The sequence below is a fragment of the Atractosteus spatula genome, chromosome 12 (genome assembly GCF_055471065.1).
Source record: "Atractosteus spatula isolate fAtrSpa1 chromosome 12, fAtrSpa1.hap1, whole genome shotgun sequence".
Classification (NCBI taxonomy): Eukaryota; Metazoa; Chordata; class Actinopteri; order Semionotiformes; family Lepisosteidae; genus Atractosteus; species Atractosteus spatula.
The window spans coordinates 45004650-45027561 of NC_142717.1; the positions used below are offsets into that span (position 1 = coordinate 45004650).

Below are 22912 nucleotides of genomic sequence, written 5' to 3' on the forward strand. Positions count from 1 at the left end.
GGTGCACTTGATAGACTTATGGTTAGGACCCATGACTTGAATTGAAACTGGTCTTTAAAAAGCAAAAAGTTTTATATACCCATGCAGAATTTTTTTCCAAGCACAGTGGTGTGTGAACTAGAATAAAACAATTAAGAGTTTGTGAATGTGAATAAATGAACCTCTAGTTTATTTTACACAAGTTAAAGGGTAATTTGAATCAGGTGGGTAACCAGTGAAAAGGGACAGAGTTTGGGCAGACCTGTCCTATATAACGGTCAGAACTTTTGTATCTGAGGTTCACCGTACAGGTTATTGGAAGGATAATCCGCCATGGTCAAAAGAGATCACGGAGAAATTCACAAAAAGTAGTTGATGCTCATCAGTCACTGGAGAGCGTTGCAAAACCATGTCTAAGCATCCGGGTTTCCATCCATCCAATGTCACACCAGCAGTCTACAAATGGAAAATCGGCAGGCCTCTCGATGCAGCTCCTCCTAGTATTCATGCCTCGGCCATCATGGAATGGTTTTCATGGTAGGATAGCCGGGAAGAAATCATTGCTTTCTAAAAATAAGATTGCCACCCGCATCACGTTTGCCGAAGAGCGCTTGGGCGATCCACAGTTCGCAGATTTAAATACACTTCCATATAATTTGCAATTGTCTCCTCGGGTTCATGTTTTACTATTCATTGTAAGTCCGCTGGGTAAACTTTGTCAATGCCTTGGAGGAGTTAGAATTCTTGAATGTGGTCCCCTCATTAAGGAAAGGTTCAGTTTATTCAGCCTGTCAAACTTGTAAATTCGCTTAAGCCCTGGCATGTATCTGGTCGTTCTTCTCTGGACTGAATTCACAACAGCAATATCTTTTTTTTTTCACCAAAATGACACACCACATTCGTCTTATTGACATAACATCCCCTGATTTAAATTCTACACTTCTAAGTATGTATCCAAACATTTTTTTGTGTTTTTATTCATTTAACCAAGAAAAGAATGAATTGGAAACGCCTAATTATTTCTCTTAAGTCATGCTTTTGCAAGACTTATATAGCTGGGTAAACTAAGTAGTATGTTTCTAGTGATTGAATAGTGTTCAGAATCAAGAGAAGAATAATTATTGGTGAGGTTAATGTTTGAATTGTCTATTGCTTAGACTAGTTTAGATGTCTGTGAAAGGAGGATGTGTACCTGGACCAGAGAAAACAAGGCGAAATTACGTGCAAATGCTTTTAAGACTGAGATCAGGAAACACTTCAGTGAGTTCTGGGAGTGTGGAACGAACTTCCCAGCCATGTTGCTGAAGCTACAGTAGTGCCCTGTTTTCTTTCAAGAAACCCTCAGATCAAATAACTTCTCACTACCAAAGGGGCTTGATGGGCAGAATGGCCCATACTTGTTTGCAGGCCGTCTTCTCTTCTCGTGAAAGTGGCTCATGAGAGGAAGTCAGTGTAAGTGGGCGAGTTTCCAGATTTGTGTGTTGTTGTTAGCTAAAGGTAGGGATAGATGAGTGTAACAGCAGGATTATAATGCAAAGTTCTTAGTCTCATTTAATGTACATTTTTTTATTATTATTTAAAAGCTAGTTAAAATGTCTCCAATAGGATGGAGGCACACAACACCAAATGAACTAGCAGTAGTTACTAAAGTATTAAAGTCGGATTGAAAAGTTAATGCTTTAGATATAAGTACTCATTAGACTAAAGGTATATTTGTATGGGGAAGTCTGTTGTGTGGCCTTCTGAAACTTGTTCGTTAGACGAAACAGTCGTGAGCTGGCCTGGGAGTGTATCAGAGGGACGCGCTTCAGAAGCGCGGTGCTATAAATCACCAGGCTAAGACAAGATCCTGGCCTGGTCTGCTGCTTTTCCGTCTCCAGTTGAATTACGCTCTGCGGGCCTGGAAGGCCAGGGCTTTACCAGAAATCACGCTGTACACTTGCTGGTGTTTTTTTTTCTTTTTCCTAAATTTAAACTCGTGAATAATCAAGGGTACTCTTCAGAACAGAATGCTAGCAAAGCAGCGGACTAAAAGGGCAATGTATCCGCCGAATTTGATTTGCTAAAAAAGTAGAGATTTGACGTGTTTTCCATTTTTAGCACGTTTTATTTAGGGCTGAAATATTTGAGGGATGTGAAGTTGAAAATTCAAAATACACAAAGTAAATATTGAAGTTGAAAAATCACTACATACAGGCTGTCCTCCCAAAATGCAATTGAATTGTGTGTTATTAAATATTTCCTACGTACTGTACACATTCAGTAGTAGCCTCACAGTAGCTCGGCTGACTGTGCAGTAATGGAACAGCCATGTTGAATTAAAATCCAAGATGCACTGGAATCAAATTAAGAGATGAAAGAGTGCATTTGACCACCTGGTCTTCAGCTGCATTACCTCCACTATTATTAATTCATTCTGATTACTTTCCCTGCTTGTTGATTATGTACATATATATGTGCTTATTTAATGAAAGCTCTCTGTAATTGGTTGCTTTTAATCCCTTTATTCTTATCAGTTGTGAGTAAACCAATGGCTACACTTGGAATCCAGTTTTGTTTACATGGGACGGCTGGTTTTGTAGTTAAGACTGCTAATGGAGTAACAGTGTGTAGCAGCTCTTCCAAGGTTTGTTTCTAGCATTGCTGCAGTTTCTAGTTCTCGGGTATAACTCGTCCATGCATAAAAACAAAGATGTACAAAAATATCATTGTGAATATCATTTAAGCATTTTTTAGGAAATGAAAAATGGAAGAAGTGTCTAACAAAAATTGTGCAGCTGTGCAAACTGTTTAAAAATAAATGTGATGCAAAAATATAATACCTCTTTCTCACTAGTAACCACTAGTTACCATTAGCAAATGACTGGGTCAAGTTTTAACTGAACTGCAAGACTTCAGCCCTGCAGTGTTCTGAATCAGGATCGACAAAGTGGGTGTGGTTGCGGTTACTGGATGTTGTCATTTCGTTTGGTTTTGCCATCATGGTGGTGCTGCAGTAGAAAGAGCAGGGGGAGAAGATAAAGAATGGAAAGTGCAGCCTTGGGACACCAGTGAAGTACCAGCTGCTAGACTCTCCAGACAGAGCTGGCATCGGGTGCATGGAATGGTTCTTCTTGCGTGCTGCCTCGGGACGATCTCGGGAGTGTATGTGCAGTTCACTGAGCAGGATTCGCAGCAGTTGCAACTCTTGGCCATCCACCCTCTTGAGGTCATATCTGGACGCGTCTTCTCTGAGATCATCAGCAGTTGCTCCGCTCTGCACACATTGATGAGGCTTGCAAGGTGGGAATTGAGGTGGCTTCCTGTATTGTCCTAGGATTTGATTCCTCTCAGGTTTCATGAAATGTAGCTTTGCAGAGAGTGAAATTTCTACTTTGACTTTTGTTTTCACACCTCTGTACTCAATGACAGTTAACCTCTAAGGAGTTTGCAGTGCATACTGACTGAAGAGCATGTATATACACATGTTGTGCATTAAGCTCAACCGTTATCTCTGAAAATCTTCTGTCCCTGTTTACTTGGACAAACCAACCTGTTTGTCAACATACCATGTGCACTTCAACACTGTTGTGTTAATAGCATATGTACCTGTGTTGCGTCTTTTTGCTGGAGGGTATACAAAGGCAAACAGAAGGTGTGTCATCTTTGAAGTCTACTTATAGCTTATTTAGCTTATTTACACCATAACATAATCATGAAACATGATGTTCAAATAAAGACTTGAAGTCTTTATGAACTAAAAAATACACAAACTGTAACATATCACTCTACATCATTGGCCGTATCACCCCTTATATAGAGCCGAGAGGATGCTTTTAACTTCAAGGACACCGCTACTGCCACAAGTTTAGGTACATTAGTGGTATCTTTTCTTTTTTGAGGGTTCCATTTCAGGGTCACCTGAGAAGCTGGAACGCTTCTTGAAATTTGAGAACACTGATGGAAATTTCCTTTCCTGTCCATAACTCTGCTTGTGACAGAACATGTTGGATTCATTAATGTCCGTTCCTCATGATGAAATCTGATTATTTACTATTGAAATGGGGATATTCTTGGTAATCTTACAAGCACTTGGAAAAAAAAGCCAGCTCCCAAAGTTTTGCCTCTTTGTTGTTGTAAGTTAATCGTGTTTATCTGTTGGAAGACATCTCCTCAATGTTTCTGAGTGCACTAGGCGTGTTCTCCAGTACTCTCTCTTGAATCAACAGTGTTACTGTGTTGTCACATGCTGTCCATGCACAAATTAAATTACTTGTCATGTGATGTATGGTCCATCACTCTCTTAGAGTTATCAGTTTTGGCCAGTGTTTAATGAGTAAACTGTTAATAGCCTTTTATTTTAGCATACAGCACCACAGGCCCTTAAGGGTATCTGGACTTGTTGCATTACCCACTGTGAAAAGTGAGGTTTTAAATCTCTCTAAAGTTGTAAATCCGCGTATGAGGGAATTTTTTTTTGGTCTTTAAAATATTTTTGGCAGAAGTTGAGAGCGGTGGTAAATCATGGTCACTTTGTCAAGTGGATTTTTTCTTTTCCTCCTTAACAACCCTGTTCCAGCAGCACTTTGCAGAGGCACGGAATAGGCTAGCTGGTTCCTCTGCTTCGAGGGCTGGTGATTATATAGACTCCCAGGAGGGGAAGGGACTTGGTTGCGTGAGTAATCTAGAACAGACTTGTTGAACTCTTGACTCTACTAGAGGGGTTATGAAACAGTTTGATAGTTGTTGGCTCAAACTACAAACTTTGACCTGTTTGGCTGAATAGTGGGAGCCCTGCCAAGCGTTGATACAAACCAGCGCTGGGGAAATTCTTCAGGGCTGTGTTCCGGGGTTGCATGTGAACAGTGCTAAGATTCTGTTTAAGATATTATCTTAATGTTTTGCTTGCACAAACTGCTAAAGCAATAAGGAGTGATTAGCCAGGTTGGGAGGAAAGAAACACCTCGTCACTGCAAAGTTGGAGGTTTGGGTCAATCCAGTACCTTAACGACACTGCATATCTTTAACTGTCAATTTGGGGGGGGGGGGGGGGGGAAGAGTGGGGTTTCCACTCTGAGGCTGTAATGTGTTCTAAGGGTAAACTGGAAGTGCTGTCTGGCCACAGTGTGTCCAGTCCACACAGTCTGCCCTGTGATTTTGTCAATAGCTTTATACTGCTGTGACGCTCTGTTTGATCAGGTATCCTCATCCTGTCAGAGTCGAGGAAAGAGGTTGCCTTCTCATTGGGCACTTGGCTTGACATTGTTGTTGATATCGTGTGATACAGTTTTTTGAAACGGTAAGTACTTCAGATGAGTGCACTGTTTATATTAATTTCTCGTTTGCACGGAGCTGTGTTAATATCACAAACCAGTTGGCATCTGAATGGCATGGACTCTGTTCCCTGCTGCGATGGGGTTTCTTTAAAAATCTACCACTTATCTCTGCACTTTGTCCACCAAGTAGGTTTGTGTATGGAGTACTGCACATTGGCATTTTAATGTACCAACCACAGAACGTGGGAACCAAAGGAAACTATAGAAACTGAAAAAACTAAATTTTTTTAAAAATCCTTTTTGTGGTATACGTTTATGCAGTGTCTGTTGCTTTTCAGAGCATACATATAAGCTTCTTTGATGTGGATCCAAACCTTCATAATAAGAAACATAGCTCATTTGGTTCAAATGTCATTGTTTAGAATTAGTTCAAAGCTCAGGAATGAATGCTAGCTAATGTTGGACATATAACTGATAATGAAGCAAACAGCACTGGAGTCTTTTGTCCATCATTATGAAAAATAATTCTAAAACTCCCTGAAAAGTGTAATTCCTGCACTGGTGTATATTTTGGCAGTATGTGTATGAAGGTTGTCAAGGAATAAATGCAACAGCATAGGCATCTTCTACTGCCTTATGTATAATAATTATAAAGCTGTTTATTTGATATTTAAAATTGTGTTGCACTGTCTAAATAATAGACATCTTTATGTTGTGACCAAAATTTTGTGATTCAAAACGAGGTTGTACTAGTCCATTATACAATTAATATAAATCATTTTGAATTAGCTTTGCAGCTTCTGTAGTGTTTGCTTATCTTCTCATTTTGGTATCATCTGTAAACTTTCACTAACTCTACCAGAATCTGCAGTTCATCACAGATAAACATTAAGAAGAGCAGTGGTCTTAATACAGATACCTGTGGCACTCCACTAATTACATCAGGCCAGATCACCCCAATCTGAGCATTTGCCTCTCGCCTGAACTCTTGTATCCATTACAAGTGAAAAATAAGTGTGAGTAGCTTTATCAAAAGCCTTCTGCAAATCTAAATATAGTACAGTAGGGCCTCCACATCTACAAATTTAACATTCATAAATTTGTGTGTTCGCGATTCTGCCTGGCCCTCGTGGTCTTGTGTGGAAGAAGAGAAGCGCTGAGTGAAACTGAGCACAACTTTGAAATTAGCCGCACGACAGACTAGGGCGGTGAGACGTATCTAGCTAGCAAGCCTGTCCCTGCCGCCTGCCCAAGTACCCACTGCCCAGCATCTGCATCTCAGCGTGGTCGCGTTTCTATATCGTAATGAAGGCTCCCGTTCTGTCGGCAGCATGGGGAACGACAGGCTGGAGACGAATTTACAGGCCCACCGACAGTTTTGTTTCCCGTTTCGTTACGGTAGAGTGAGCTAATCGCGGAAGCAGAGAGAGAGTGCAGGCTGGACGCAGAGGAGGGATTCATGTTGTTTCATGTAGGTGATCACTATATAGTTTGTGATTAATGTTGGTTTAGTTAATCTGTGTGATTTTAATTAATTTAAAACTCGTGTATTAATACTTTAATTATCCTATAAAGGAGGGTTACTTGTTTTTTAACCATTCATTCTGTATACTGTAGTACATTATCCAGTAGTCTAGGGGTGGGCTTGGTTGTATGCGAACTTGGCTAATTGCAAAGGTTCTCTGCACCAAAACCCTTGTAAATGTTGAGTACTGTATACTCTGAGATAGTCTATTACTATTGTTGCTCAAAGAACTCTTAAGTCAATCAACACCTACATTATCTAATGTCATTTTGACTATCCCCTAGGACTCTGTTTTGAAGTGGATGATCCTCTGGTGTAATTATATGGAAATCTGGTTGGTCTGAATGTTTCTGGTCCTTGAGGTATCCGTGGCCTTTTTATCCTAGGGGATTACGGAGGGAGCTTAATGAACAAGAAATCCCTGAGGTATTGAAATCATGAGGCCTTTTCCAACTTATTTTTGACATGAGGTTTGGGAAAACCTCTGGCTTTTAGATTGCACAAACTGTGCTGTTAGGTTGCTAAAAGGAGTGATGACATCAACTGGGTTGAAATTGTGTGGACATTCTGTATGGATCTTTAGCAGACGGATCCACTGAATAGTTTAGGTTCTGGAAAACATAACGCTACAAGTAAAATATAGTTCACTGTACATACTGTTGGAAAATTGTCATTTTTGGAGCATCATAAAAATAAATTCACAATTTCCCCTCGAGATTTAATGCCGTGACCTAGAGCTATTAGTCTATAAATAACATGCAGTGTTTTTGTCATTCAGCACTTTGAAGGTGTGCATAATGCCCTTGTACATAAGCTTATCAGACTTGTGACTTAAGCAGTGTTTATACAGGGAATTGAATTATACTTGGACTGGGCAGATATTTTCCTCCCTTGTTTACACCAGCATGGAGGCTGAGGGAGTGCTGTTGTTGATTTGTAAACTGCATGCACACTGGAGCTCAGTTTAGTGTTTTTCCCTGTGAATCCATAGAGCAGAGGCACTACAAGTAGAAGCTTGTCCTTTGAACCCGATAAGCAACCTATAGGTTATTTAACTTCTAGCCCTTCGGCAGCTCTTAACAGGGTCATTCTAATTAGTGCCAACCTTTGAATCTCATTTCACACCCATATTAATCTCCCTGTACAAAACTGCTGTTCAGATGGTACAAATTCAGTATTTCTGTGCTGGTGGTTTTTGTTTTCGTGGTACATTGCAATGGTTCAGAATGAAGAAAGTTCATTGTATGCAGTGATTTCCCAAATTGACGTTGTGCCAGAAATGTGGGTTTCAGGGAATGAGAGCGATTGGGTTGTTCGCTGCCTGTTCCCTTCTGCCACATCGAACCGCTTGAAGAAGCACTGTCCCTGTTCTGTAATCCACATCTCTCTCTCTCTCTGCGGGCCTCCAAAGCTTATCTCTGAATTTTCTATCCTCATTATAGCTACTGTGAAGAAACAAGTTTCACTTGATATTTGTGAGAAATATTGCATGGTTTGGCAGCAAAGAGAAGTGACAAGCAAACTCATCGGTGAATACAGCATCTTACCAGAGGTTGTTTTTTCTTCTGTACAGCTCCATATTCCCAGTCCGTCAATGATCCATTCTTTCTTGGACTCGGGGGAAAGACTGATCAGTTTTAAAAGTCAAGCCCAGGTGTTCTCATTAGTCCACTATTGTATTTTCTCACAGTTGAAATGTGCTGATCTCTAAGAAAATATTAGATCTGCTTATTCAAGCCAGGATAGGCTCCAGCTTCCCCTGCGACCCTGAATTGGAAGAAGCCGTTTGAAAATGGATGGATCGATGTTGATTCAACACAAATTGATACCTTTATAAATAAGACACTCATAAAGGGTGCGGTGTATTTTTAAAGCATAATACACATTTTTGGGTTTTGTGCCAAAAGTTAGCTTTTCTGGTCTTTTGCACAGACCCTCCGGATGTTTGCAACTAGAGTTGTAGTTTTACAACTGCAGTTTGTAAATTATTTGCTGTCCTCAACCAAAACTGTATTACTGAAACTGAGTCGGTATACTGTTTTTGAAAGGGATCCGTGTTCTCCCTCCTATATATTTTTTTTGGACTCTGAAATGAAACTTGAGGCTGTTTTTGCTGCACCGTGCAGCACTGCTGCTCAGTTCCCCCGTAGATCCTGTGTTGAATCAACAGTGCTGAAAAGTGGAACACAAACAGCGATCGGGAAGCTGTGCTGGCTGTTCTGCTTCCTTTGTGGCTGTAAGAGGAAATCGGTCCCTGATTGTACCTCAGCCACCTTGTTCACATTGTCTGGAGTGGGCCTCCCCAGGTTTCATGCAGGCCCTCAGCGGCAGGCTCGTTTGGGGAAGTGATTCAGAGGGCATTGTGTTTGTTGAACTTGATCTGAGGAGAGCAGAGCAGGAGAGGTAATGAAGACAGGAACACAATGTGTAATCTAAGCCGGTTCTGCGAGAAGAGCAGCTCGCAGCTCAGTTCACTTACTAGACCGTAACGTTTCAGAACGAAATCTGCATGATAAAGCCTCTTCTGTGCAGCAAGGTGCCCTGCAGTTTAGAGTGTCTATTACTCTATTCTTCTTCAGTGTACCTTTCCAACTCAAAAGTGTGAAGATACATTACCCTAAGGGCAATAAAAGGTATGAGTGGGTGATGATATTTAATTCACCTTGGATAAAATGAGAATAAAAGCATTAGTAATTACCCTTTTGTGCCTTGTCATTTTCTTTTCATTTTATTATATAAGTGAAATCATCCTTTTCCATACTAAAGTCATCGAGGCATGTTTTTATTTAGTTAACAACAGCCTTTTGTCTGCTTATATGACATTCCTGTTTGACATGATTGATAGATATTAGCTGGAGTAAAGTTAAAGACATAGCACTGCTTTGCTGATGTTTTGCAAAATGTATTTTTGCCCAGTAATAAACTGAAGCGCTCACAGGAGACATAGAAGACCTTTTGTCACATACTGTACAGTATATACTTTCTGCTTCTCTGCTTTCTCATCAGGTGCACGGTTATTTTCATATGTGCACAAACAACAGTGTAATCACTTACGTTGAAAATGTACTTGAACACTGTTTAGAAGGTTCCCCAATACTGACCAAGAACATGTAACCCAACTCATTGGTCTCAGAAGTAAGATTGATTGTTTAAACTGAAGGGCTTTGTATGGGTCGCTACCCCGAGTTTAGCCGAACCCTGGACACAAACATTTCTGAACATTTCGTGCAGCGTAAGTTTGCCCTGTTAAACGTAGCTAACCGACTAGAGTGTTGCTTTGGCCAGCGCTGTCAGTTTAGATTGAAATTGCTCTGACAGTGTGCTGAATGCTCTCACTCCGGCTCTCAGCAGGCCAGGGTGTTTACTGTAAACTCAGTAATTACCTTTTTTATCGAGGGACACGTGCTTCAGCAGCCCTGCTTTTTTGTTTCCAAGTTAAGTCTATTTTTGTCAGTTGAACTCCTGCCATCTAAATGCACAAACAGACTGTTAAATATGTTAATTAATTAGTCCACAGCAGGCACACCCTGACATTTAACCTACGCTGAGGAAATAATTGATTTGTATCTGGTCTAAACTTCCATGTTTAACCCAGTTATGCAGGAACAGTAAAGCTCAAATTATTTTCCTGAAGCAAAAAAAATTGCTTTGATTTTGTTGAAAGTGATAATACTGCGAAAATATGTGGAGATAAAGATTCATATTATCAACAAGCTGTGATAAATTGCTTCAAGCCCTAAAGGAATTTTATTCTCACTGCACGTTATATACAGAGCTTTTTTGTTTTGGTACAAAATTGATTGAGCATCTTTGGTCCGTCATTGTAATTAATATTTCATAGACATTATTTTAACATATTTGTGCATTACCTGTGACAATAATGTTTCCCTGTAGAGTTTCTTTAAGTTTTATAAATTATTGTACAATGCAAATATACCTCTGTACATACAAATGTACCTCTGTAAGTGTTAGATGTTTAAGCATTTAGATGTTTTAGTATTAACAAACTACTACAAAAAATATTTGAGAAATTCCATAAGGCGCTGCTTTTTGTATTCCCGTTTGATATCATCATACAGTATACAGTATTAATTTTTCTGGCTAATTTCAGATGAACTGTTTTAAATGTATACATGTTTTTTTTGTATATATATATATTCTATTGCTGTTTTTTCCCCTACAGTATGGCTATTTTCAGCAATTCATTTTTAAAAATGATTGGATCAAAATGCGTTTGTTCTCCTCAGAGGTCCTAACCGTTCCTGAGGCCCACATGTCCTGGTTCAGTGTGGTAATCGTGTGCTCTGAGCTCCAAACGACACTGCCGTTTTCCCTCATTCCCGTCAGCGGTGGTGTTCTGTGTGGTGATTCTTGTCCTCGGTGTCTTGCAGCAGCTCTGAAGCCCAACAGTGCCAGGAAACCTGATGGCAATGGGCTCCATGACCTGAAGCACTCGACGGATGAGCTCCTGGAGGGGGAGCTGCTCCTGCAGGTGAGCTCTGCGCGGCGTGGTTTCAGGCGCCAACACGGGTGGGAGTGTGACTCCGTACAGAGGCAGGAGAAAGCCAAGATCAGTAGAAGAGCAGACCAGTACTGCCAGTAATTCAGCAAGAGGTGGTGTTTAAGAATACGTCTTCACCCCAGAAAAATACCTGCACTGTTTTTTTTTGTTCTGCTGGATGTAAAGAAATTCCCTGGGTTTATCATTGGGGCTTCACCCTCCTGAATCCGTCTGCAGTTCCTTCTCGAGCAGACCTCTGCAGTGCCTGCTTTCGAGCAACCTTCACTGCTGCAGAGCTGATCGCCCCATATTTTAAATAAGCAAAACAAAAACGTGCATTAACATGTTTAAAAGTTTGGATCTGTGAGTTGTTTAACAATCTTCAGTAAAGAATAAGCAAGTCAAAATGGTGCGGTGCTATGAACTCCACATACTCATGCTTCTTACAGTGGTCTGGCAAAAGCTGACATAAGGAATGCACTGCAGTTAAAAGGACCGATTGGGACATGGCTGAACAAGAATTTCCATTAGTATATCCAAGATTTTGTACTTCAGAGAAAACTAGGTTTGCAACGTATGTTGATTACACTACTGCTCGATTTTCCTTGTGGGTTTACTCGTTGCCTACAGCAGACAATAGCACCTCTAAATTTCGAAAATGTTTAATTTAAATCGTTAAGCATGGAAACATTTCTTATTAATCTGAATTACAGCTTGTATGGGGAAGCTTTTTTCACGTGTTCAAAGAATGATTTTTTTTATCCTTTTCTTTCAAAGCAGTTTCTTTAGGAAATCAGCCTCAGAAACGTAGCTGAATGTTGAGTGTTCAACAGTGAAGCGAGAAGTTATGCATTGCACCTAGAACTGCTTGTAAATGTAGAGCATCTACTGACATTCAGGCAGGGAGGTTCAATGGGATGTGTTTTTGTAAGTAGATACAATATTTTTGAACCTGCAAGAGGTAACCTTCACCGATGTAAGACCGTCTTGTCTGGAAATAATTAAAACCAATTTTCAGGTGATGGACAACCCGAAGCTCATCAGAGTTTCAGGATCATCATAGTTCTAGTGATTGTGGTGTGGCTACAGCTGCACGTAATGGAGTATACTGAACGCTCAGAGGCCTAAGACTTCTGTTTGAGTTTGCATTGCAAAATACAAGACGCATGAATCTCCTCGTGGATCTGAGTTTAGGTTTGATGGAGTAGACCTTCACGACAGTGGAATTAACCTGCGTCATAAAAAATACCTCTTATAATGGCACAGCGCTATATGGCTTCGTGCCTGTGCCGTGAGCAAGGGCAAGTGAAACATGAGCATAGTGACAAAGTGATTATTATATCTAGTGCTTTTCATCCTTAAGGATCCAAATCTGTTCACATATAGGAGGGGACCCACTTAACTCAGTAATGTGTGTGTGTGTGGGACGGTGCTTCGATTAAAACATAAAGTAAGGAAATCACTTAAACACTCATTGTTTGAGAGCTTCATTGAGAAAATTCATAGCAGCTGTCTCTTTAATAAATGTATGGTAATTGCTGTATGTTTTAGGAATGCCTGCAGGCATGCGACTGCTTTCTCTGAAGTGCGCGGGGTGCTCTCTGAAGTAATTTGCTAGTACAGAAAACGCCAGCACATGAGTTCGGGTTGTTGGAACAGTTTTACATTGTCACCTCTTTTTGCTTTAAAAGTGTAGTTAACTGTTGTGGCAGCATCAACTAACGTTTTGAAGTGTAAGAAGAAAAGAAAAATAGACATCTTTATATTACACACCTTTCTAAAATACGAGTACAAACCCACATGTGTGCTGAAGTGAAGTTGTATGGGAATATCTGGCTGCTTTAAACAGATCACAGAAAGCCAGCCCCTGCAGTGGAGCCTTAATCTAGTAAAAGTGGAACCCAGCTCTTTTCTTTTGCCAAGTCTCAAATGTTGTATTTGCTATCACAACAAGCACTATGAACTCTATTGATTCTCAGCGCAGATAAATGCTCGTTGCGTGACTTATCAAGACGGAGACGCTTTGTCTAGCAGCTTGTGATGGGGGAAATCTCTTCCAAAACATTGTTTGATTGTGACGATGAAGCAGTTGTAGCAGATTTTTAAAAATAATTACTGCTAATTGTTTGGCGACATATTATACAAATTTCATAACTTGCCGGATATGGGTTTGGTACATGCCCGAGAAAACCCCCCCTCTGTTTAAAAATAACTCCCCTGCACTTGTGCTGGATGCTGGAAAGACACTTTTAAAACTAAACAACCCAGTTTAAATACTGGTAAACCTGGTAATGTGATGAGATTTATTGTGTCGAAGTAAAAGTAAAAAAGTCAAATGTGGATGGGATTGCTTTTTAGAACTGTCATGTTTTAATTTTATGATCTGCAATTTAATGAAATTCCATTTCTGTTATGACTTCATATCTATTTTGCTTTTGCTTCGAACTTGGACTCTTTTATTTAAGATTGGATTCTGCAGTTCTTTATAATGTGTAATTCCGCAAAAGCTATAGCGACAGTTTATTCCCTTTTAAGTATGTCATTGGTATTTTGTTTGCTACTTATTTCATTTACTAGTAATTATGATTTGGCATATAACTTTGATGTCAAGTATAATGTACGTTTTTAAGTTACACAAAGTATTAAATCCATAATTAAACTTACTTAATGTCAGCAATAATAAGGATTTTGAATGCTGCAGTTTGCTTAGTACAGAAAAGCTGCACTGATTTAAGTGATTTGTAAAATACAGGAAGTGTATTTTACTATAGTAGTCACATTTTTTCATTTAAAATCGATTCTGAAACTACAAATGTACTACTACTCCTACACACCCTCCCAAACTATAACACATTCATCTTGGATACTAAAATAAAACATTTGGTGTTCACCATGGTACAGTGATATGCGGTAGAAAAAATAGTTTCTTAGACATTTAAACTGAATAATTGTGATAATGGTACAATCATCAAGGAAGTAATCCATGTGGAAGAAAAACAAAATAAAAATAAGACCAACTCTTATTGGTCGAAAACGGGGGGGAAAAAATATCTTTTTTAGAATCTAATTATTTTTGTTGTGCTCTGATGGTTCTGAGCAAATTGTGTTTCCAGCAGGTGAACCCTGTGACCGCACACAGGGGAGAAAGAGGAAGTTCTGCCTGACTAGTCCCTCCCACCCACTTTCCAGCCAGTCACTTTTTCACGATGTCAAAGGCAGCTCCGCCCCATACGGGAAGTTCACTGAGAGTGCCGCTAGCCTGTAAGCACCAGGGAGGCCGCTGAGTTGTTGAGACCCAGCAGGGTCCTGGCTGGCTCATCCCTCTCTGTACTTTACTAGCCAACAATGACCAGGATTCGCCTAGCACTGGCACATGGTTAGGTTGTTCATCCTGCACTAAAATGAGCACCTTTACCAGGTGAGCCGCTCTGGAAGTTTTCTTTTAAAATACCACCAGAGAGCATCTCGGAGAACTGCGTCGTATAAAGGGCAGGAAACGGAAAGCTATTTCGGCTTGCTGGTTTAAAAATAAATCATAATAAATAAATAAAAATGTTAAGGGCTGTTGGAGTCAATCTCAATGTTGGAGTAAATGTACATTATCAAACATAATTCCACTTTTATATTAACAACTCTGCCGTCTAACAGAAGACATATTATTGCTTCAAAAATCATTAATAAAACAAATATATTGTCATTTTTTAGTATATTACTGTACAGTACCTTTTAGTTTCGAAAAAGTGAAATAAATGCTTGCTGGCAGGTTCTTGTCGTGTTGTATAAGATCGATACTGTACATCGCGTCTATCTGACGGTTGGGCTCATGTATGTTGACAGTTTCCTTTTCTGTAAAAGTCTTTCACATCTGGTTGCATGTTCTTTCTGTCTGAACATAATTATACATTTTTGGGTGCTGAGACTAGAACTCTCTAGAAATTGCTTGTTTTAATGAAGATGTGTTCTGAATTTCTGCTGAAATTGATTCCTTTGTACTTCTATTGGAATGGATTCAGTTGTACGGACATGCGTTCATTGACCAACTTTGGAGTTTCTATCAGTCATTTCATTTAAAACGGAAGCTGTACACCTGGTCGCCTTTCTGGAGGATTGAGGATAATTGTAACTGTTTGGATCTCTTAGTGACCTACAGTATAATACATGGAGAGAAATGGATGGCTCATCTTTTATTGAGATAATTCACATTTAGTCGTCTGTTTTGTAAACCAACCTGCAAGCATGAATTATTTAAAAAAAAAAACATTTTTGTTTGGATGGTTTTACTAAAGAGAAGCTTGGTACTGCCACTATTTGATACTTGGTTGTTGGTTCTGACGGAAATTGAAATAATGACCACATCAGATTGTCATCAGATTCATAAGGCTGGTTATGGACAATAATAAAGTTTATTTAGGGCTTTAATGTGATTTGTTGACTTTCTTACTGTTCTGTAAAACAAGCTGGTTTTGTTTCCTGAAATGGTTGGAAAAGATTAAATAAATCAGTTACATTCAAAATCCGAAGGATTTAGCATTTTTAATGTGGAGATTTTTCATTCTGTCCTGTGAACTTGCAGTCTGTTCACTCTCTTTGAGACGTTATCTGTTACAAGACATTAACTTTCCTGCTCTTATCACTTAGGATTTTTCACTAAAAATTCCTTTCCACTGGCAAATTCCTGCTCACATTCCATGCTAATCGTATCCACATTGCCTTTTGTGAAGAGCACCACTTACTGTACGAAGATCTTCTCTTTAATATTGAATCTGGCTTGAAATTAAGTAATTAGACTACAAAGGAAAATAGAATATAGTGAAGGACAAAATCATTCTTTTATGTTGGAATCCATTATATACAGCAGACGTTCTGATTTTGTTTTAGAAATCTTTTTATTGATCTTTTTCCATACTTCCATTGATTTATTTTTCAGGTTCTGAATGGCTTTGTTTTGGTGGTTACTGCTGAGGGTGCTGTCTTCTATGCATCGTCTACAATACAGGACTACCTTGGATTTAATCAGGTAAGCATTCCTTTCCTGCCACAGAGTAGTATTTCTTGATCTTGTTTCTCGACTCGCACTTTGTTCAAATAGGCGACAATTGCGTGAGAAATTCAAGTTCCGAGAACATGATTGCTGTGGTATTTCCTTAATGTTGGCGGACACTGAGATGCTATTTTATGCCAAGTAAAATATTTTTTTTTGTCTTTGGCCTTTAACTTTACAAAGGAAGAATTTGAATGATTTTGTAAAACAAAGCTGTAGCTAATGAAATATTTTTCATTTTTAAAATTTCTACATGTGTGTATGTGCAGACAATAGATGAGTGTGTTCTCAGGATTTGAGGTCTGTTGCTCAGTATTTCAAAAATCTTTTGTGTCATTGTACATTTGGACACCCTTGGTGCTTGGTTGAGTGCTCTCCATTTTATTTTTAATACTGATAGTGTTGTCGGTATTTCATTGATTGTCTAAATAACCCCCTGGATTCAAGTTCCTGCCTTTCTAATTTAAGTTACTCAGTGTTGTAGTTGTGTAATAGATTTTTGACTTCAACAGTCATTTTCTCAGAATATCACAATATGTGTTTAATGTCTTTTGTCAGTGTGCTTTATAATAACACAGTGGAATTTTAACTCACTCCTAATTAAGTTCTCCCTACATATTGATCCTCAGTGTCTTCTGGCTGCACACTGAGTACAACAGTGATCTCTTGTAGAGCATTTTCCCAACAGTGTTCTGTCTATAAAACACTTTTAAAACCGAGGGTCTTAAACCGAGACATTTGTTTTTCACAACCAATACAGTATACAGAAATGTCTATACTGGATAGCAAGAATGTAATTTCCTTTAATGCCTTATAGCTTGACACTCTGTAGGCTTCATAGTACAACAGAGATAACAGATGCAGCCGTGTCTTTCCTGTTATTTGTAACAGCCAGGTTCTTGAAAAATAAGTCTTTATCCTTTTCCATTTAATTAAAAAATGACCTTTTCTGCGTTTGGAAGGTTTTGTTTCTCCATGTTCAGTTGAAATTATTTCTATGCGAAGTATAAAAAACCCAAAACAACTAAAGTAAACATTCACAGTAGCTCTAGATATAAATGGAAAAGAAAAGCAAGGCAAATTGAAACCTTTTCCCTCTGATTCTGATGTAGCAGAATTGCTGCCAGAGAGAGATACTAGAAAAGGCTTGGCAACAAAGTATATTATGACAATGCTATGAAATGGAAAATTATACTGTAAACTCACGGATTAGCAACATATGTAAGATCACACAAGATCAACTACAAGACAGAATTAATCTGCTTATAAACTCTCCTATTTGCTTATCTGTAAATAAACATCACAGCTACAGTAACAAGCTGAAGACATGAAATAGTGAAGGTTTTTGGCGGGAGAATTATCAGCAAGTAAACCCCATGTTTTCAGCAGTTACTCTCTGGGCACTACAGTGGATGCTTGCTTTAAATTTTTTTGCAGCAAAGTATGCCGTGCACAGCAGAGGTTTCAGCTTCATATGAAGCTTACAAAGGTTGCCAAATGCCGAAAATCTTAAAGGTCATTTGTAATAAATAGATATTCTTTTATTTTTAAATTTAATTTAGAACTCAGCTTTTACAAGTGAAGGGAGAGACATAACTGTATGTTTCCCCTAGTGTTAACATCTGAAATAAAATTAATGTAATTTCCCACTTTTCTCAGCTTGATGAAGTGTGCCATTTCAGTATCATAGACTCAAAGCTCTTGAGATTGTTTCCAGTATGTAAATTAAGCTTCAAACTTACACTGGCATTTGCCTGGTTGTGCCTTGATTAATTTGATGGAACCAGTTGTATAGCACATATTGCATTCCTAAATTTAATTACTCTTAAATGTCTGGAGGGCTCCTGAGTCATGGCATTTGTCGCAGTTTCTTACGACTTGTAACTGGCTCATAAGGCCAGCATTTTCAGCCAGAGTATACTGTACATCGTGGATGTACAGAAAGCAGGATTCTTCCTGACCACAACTGGAAAGTTGGTAGCGGTTTTCAGGGCTGTTAAACTATGGAGTTTTGTGACCCTTTCTTGCATTTAACCTCTTTAGTGCTCACACTACACTACTTATTTGCTGCACACAATTCCCTGTCTTTGATGATAAAACATAGAGCAAGAAGAACACAGTTCCTTGAAGAACATGACATTGGATGTGGCGGTAGAGAGCCAGAGAAGGGCATTAACAGGACGCCGGGCCACGTCTTCAACGCGACAGCCAGCAGGCGGTGGCTCTTCTAAAGCCGTATCGTGCTGTAGAACCGGGTGAGGCAGAAGCAACAGCAGCACATCGGGAAGACGCCACTGTACGGGACTGGATCTGTCTAAAGCAGAAACCAGAATCGCAGCAAAATGCAGATGTCCTGAAATAATAAGCCATTTGGAACAGGCACTGTTGGCTGACGAGTAGAGCTCAAGAATGCGGCAGTCTAAATGTGCACGGTGTGCTTTACTATGTAATGCAATTTCCTGATTGTCTTCAAGAATGTTCACACATGTGCTTGCTTAAAATCTTAAAGTATAAAAAAACTGCGCACAGCTGACCACCCATATAATAGAGTCATGGACTTAGTCACATAAACACAATTAGCGTCTGCCTAGAAGCAACCTTTCCTAGTGCCCGTAGCCCGAAATGCCTGATGGAAAAGTTAATCTAAAAGAACAGACTTTCCGTTTCAATGACACATTATAGTTTTGATCCAAGTGTATCTTACAAATTTAAAGGTCAGAGAGGTATGAGTAATTTGTTTTTCACCATGATCCTCCAAGAGACTTAACCATTTCTTTTCCAGCACTGCCCTTTTTTTTTGTTAAAATACTTGGTTTTATTGAAAACAATGAAAAACAGTTTTCACTAAATACTGTATATATAGGAATGCATTAGATGGAGCAATTGAAGATGGATATGCATGCACGTCCATTTGTATGTATTACGTGGCAAAGCCATGCCCGACAAACAATTAATATTTTTTGCTTTTCTATCCAAGTAACATTTGTTCTGTTCTCTGAACAAGAGAATGTCTAATAATTGAGTGAATTGTTGGTAAAAGTAAGAAGCAGAATGGGCTAGATGGGCTGATGGCCTCCTCTTGTTTGTAACCTTATTTATTTAGGAAGTATAGTCATCGGTGAATTCTTCCCCTCGTTTGGAAGGGAAATGACCATTGTGAAAGTAGTTGTAGTCGGCCTGGGAGAAGCACAAAACTGTGCCAGTAGTCTATATATTTACCTTAAAAAGATTTCTTACTGCATTTTTCAGCAGCAGTGTTAGACACTTGATGCCTTATTCTGAGAGTTGTTGTTCTTAGTCTCGTGATTAAGTGAATGCCAACCTATATCTACCTATATTCACTACATGTATACACATCACCCTGGTTAGCATAAACCTTTAAATCTTGCCTTAAATACATATTTTCAAGCAAGGGTTAAAATCTTATCATGTGAAGGAATTTGCAATTGATAGGTTTCGGCAATTGAGATTAATGGACACAGTGAGAAACAACATATTCGGAGCTGCTCAGATTTATTATTAAAAAAAAAATTATACTTTGTAACAAAACAAACTGTAAATGAGCCAGTCTTGAATTCCTCACCCCTGAGAGAGCATGTTTAGGATGGAAGCAATTAGGCTAAATGGCCACTTTGGTCCTGAATGAATGTCTGATTCACAGTAAGTGCTGAATAAAGCAATGTGTCAGTTCACAGACTGAAGGGCTTTAGAGAAATGGGCAGCACAGCTGTGTGCAAAATATATGCACTGAAGTACACATTCATTTTAGTAAATGAGGGATAAATCATTATTTTAAAACCTGATTATCCATTACAGGATGACTAAAGTAAATCTGTAGTGTCTAATCAAATTATACGCAGGGGAAATCCCTTCTTTCTCACTTCTTGTTCTAAATATCTCAGCATTGAACAGCTTCAGAAAAAAACATTACAGGAGATGACGAGCAACAGCTTGTTTTTCTCAACGGGTGTACAAAATAAACTGAAAGATAAGTTCAAGGGGGCATTTTAGGGGTAAAGTACTAAGAGTTACCTTCAACTGAGAAAACATTGGGTTGTGCTATATGTGATTCACCGTTGAGCTTAAACTCCTGGGTGCTATTGCTATTGGAGTATTTACATTGCGTGAAATCATCCTTCAGCCAGTTAAGCCACATTGTTTTCCCTGGCAGTTTAAATATTTATTGCAAAAGAGGTTAGCTTAAGAGACTGCCTGTACAACAAAACCTTTTGCTCAGTCTCATGAAACAAGGAAACTCGAAAGCAGCCTTTTTATTAACACTTGGAAGACAAGAATAACTCATTTCAGATTTGTGGAAAGCCCCGTATGTCATTCTAAAAAATGTGCTAAAACGTTCAGAAAGTAAAGGGACCATTTTCATTTCACATTTAATCGTAAAATACTACAGATATACTTCATCTGATTTTTCTGACAACACATGTAAATTAACAGACTATAAAATATTTTTTTGTAGAATGAAGCATAAGTGTAAGCAATTATTAAATTATTATTATAAGATGGAGGTTCTTTTACCATGCTGAGGCAGTGCTAGGTTCTCCGCATGCTAGACTATATCGACTTATTGCCAATTGTAGCTTTTTTAGCTTTTTTTAAATGACAAAAATGTATTTGCATTAACTTGTATTTTAAAAAAAACTGGCAATATGTTGAGAGAAGAGACCGTAAAATAATACTTGATTAATACCTCATAAAAAGTCTTCAGAGCTATGGTTTGGAACATGTTAGAGCAAAATACAGGCAAAAGTCTAGAGGGGATTAATAAATTGAAGAGTAAATTAATACAGTTTGTGTAGCATTTCATGAGAAGTGTTTACTTCAAATTTATAATAGATGAAAACTTGCCTTAAGCATGTGGACTGCTGTAACATAATACTGTGAGTTAGGTATAGGAGGACAAGGGATATTTCCCCTGGGGGTTAAGGAAAGACTATTGAATACAAGACTGACACTGTTTTTTTTTTAATAGTACAGTTTTGTATGGATTTGGCATTATTTTAAGGGCATCAACATGAAAAAAAACATGATCGTGAATTAGTGTGTGTATATATTTATTGTATATACCGTATATAAAAACACTTAATTCAGAGAGATTTCTCTGCTCTGCAGGCGGTGCCTTCTGTTAGATATAGCCTCTAAGTAGCAGCCTTCAACATTTCAACATTGATATTTCTATTGCATTAAACTAAAAAGATGGGGGTCCTTCTTTTTGTGTGAAATGTGTTGTATCAAGTATGTCATTTAAAAAAAATGGGTAATGTGCAGTTTCAGGTTATCACACAACATAGAAGCATACAGGCATGTATCTACCACAGAGGTTAAAAGATACCCTAAGAGGATACAGTGGTATACCCTCATGCAAAACCACTTCTTGATCATTATTTTTTACTTTTACAGTGAAGAGCTAATAAAAGACCTTATAGGCGAAATAAATCTTTTTTTTTTCATTTGTATGAAAACAGTGCAGACTAAAGGGCAATACTATTTAAGATTATTGCTTTTAAATGTGCTACAGTATATAAATGATAAGTTGTGACTATTTTACAGAATTGGTATACTCCAGTACAGCCTTAATTCTCTTCTTTTTGCCATGAACGCAAATTAAAATTAAAACTAAACTTTGTCTAAACTAAACATACTTTCAAACAAGCCTTTTTGGTAGTTTGTACTAAACGGATTCAATTGATCTCATCCTGTCATTTCATTTCCTTATGGATGAGCACTAGACATTGTTCACCCGTCCCTGGTGCTGGTGTTGGTACTGCCATTGTCTTGAGCAGCTGTCAGTGGCTTCCAGATCATCTTTTGTTTTTCTTAAGTGCAGTTTGAACAGGGCCTTCAACACTTCGTCCTCTTCTGTGGTGTTTTTAATACAGAAATACAGAACGGTCAATGTGCTGCCTGAAGCCTGTTGTTGACCTCTTCCTTAGTGAACACCTAAGTGAAGAACTTAAACTACATCATCCATTTCCTTTTCATGGTCTAAACGTTTCTCCTTATAATCCTCGATGCATTTTATTTTATCCTTATGTGGTTATTTTGCAGTTGTAGTGCTGAAATAACCCCTTTTAGGCTTTATTGCATTATTCATTTTCATCTCTCTTTTCGAGATTTGCTTATAGTGTCATTTGTTGAATTATATGGGATATGTTTGCCTCACTGTGCCTTAATATACAAACATTTATTCTTAAAGGTACTCCAACAAACTTGGTAGCAGTCTTCAGCCCGGTCTGCCTTTTCATTTTCTACCGTTGACATTTCTATGTGTTTTTTCCAGTCTGTGGAAAAAGTTGAAGTCTCCCATACACACTACAGTATATCTTCTCTTACGCAAGTTAAATTATAATTATGAGTTAAAATTAAAATATGCATTTAGTTGGTTTGTAGCATAATCCTAAAAGTATACCTTTAGAAAGGTTTTTTCCGAGTTTGGACCATACCGGTTCTGAGACTTTTGATTTCTCTCCGTTAAGTTCCTGAGTTTGAATTCTCTTTTTGATATGTAACAGTACACCTCACCCTTTTTCCAGTGTCTGTGCTTTTGAATGACACGCTCTAAATGTAAATACCAGTAAGCTTGTACATATGCTTTT

At 38.5% G+C, this 22912-nt stretch overlaps 1 protein-coding gene across 1 annotated transcript in view; it reads left to right on the forward strand.

Moving 5' to 3' along the window:
* Positions 1 to 22912, forward strand: part of ahr1a (aryl hydrocarbon receptor 1a) — a 66807-nt gene that overhangs the window by 25887 nt on the left and 18008 nt on the right. The window contains exons 3-4 of the mRNA XM_088928532.1: positions 11151 to 11251; positions 16188 to 16277. Coding sequence (XP_088784658.1) covers positions 11151 to 11251; positions 16188 to 16277 — 191 coding nt within the window. The remainder of the gene's footprint in view (positions 1 to 11150; positions 11252 to 16187; positions 16278 to 22912) is intronic.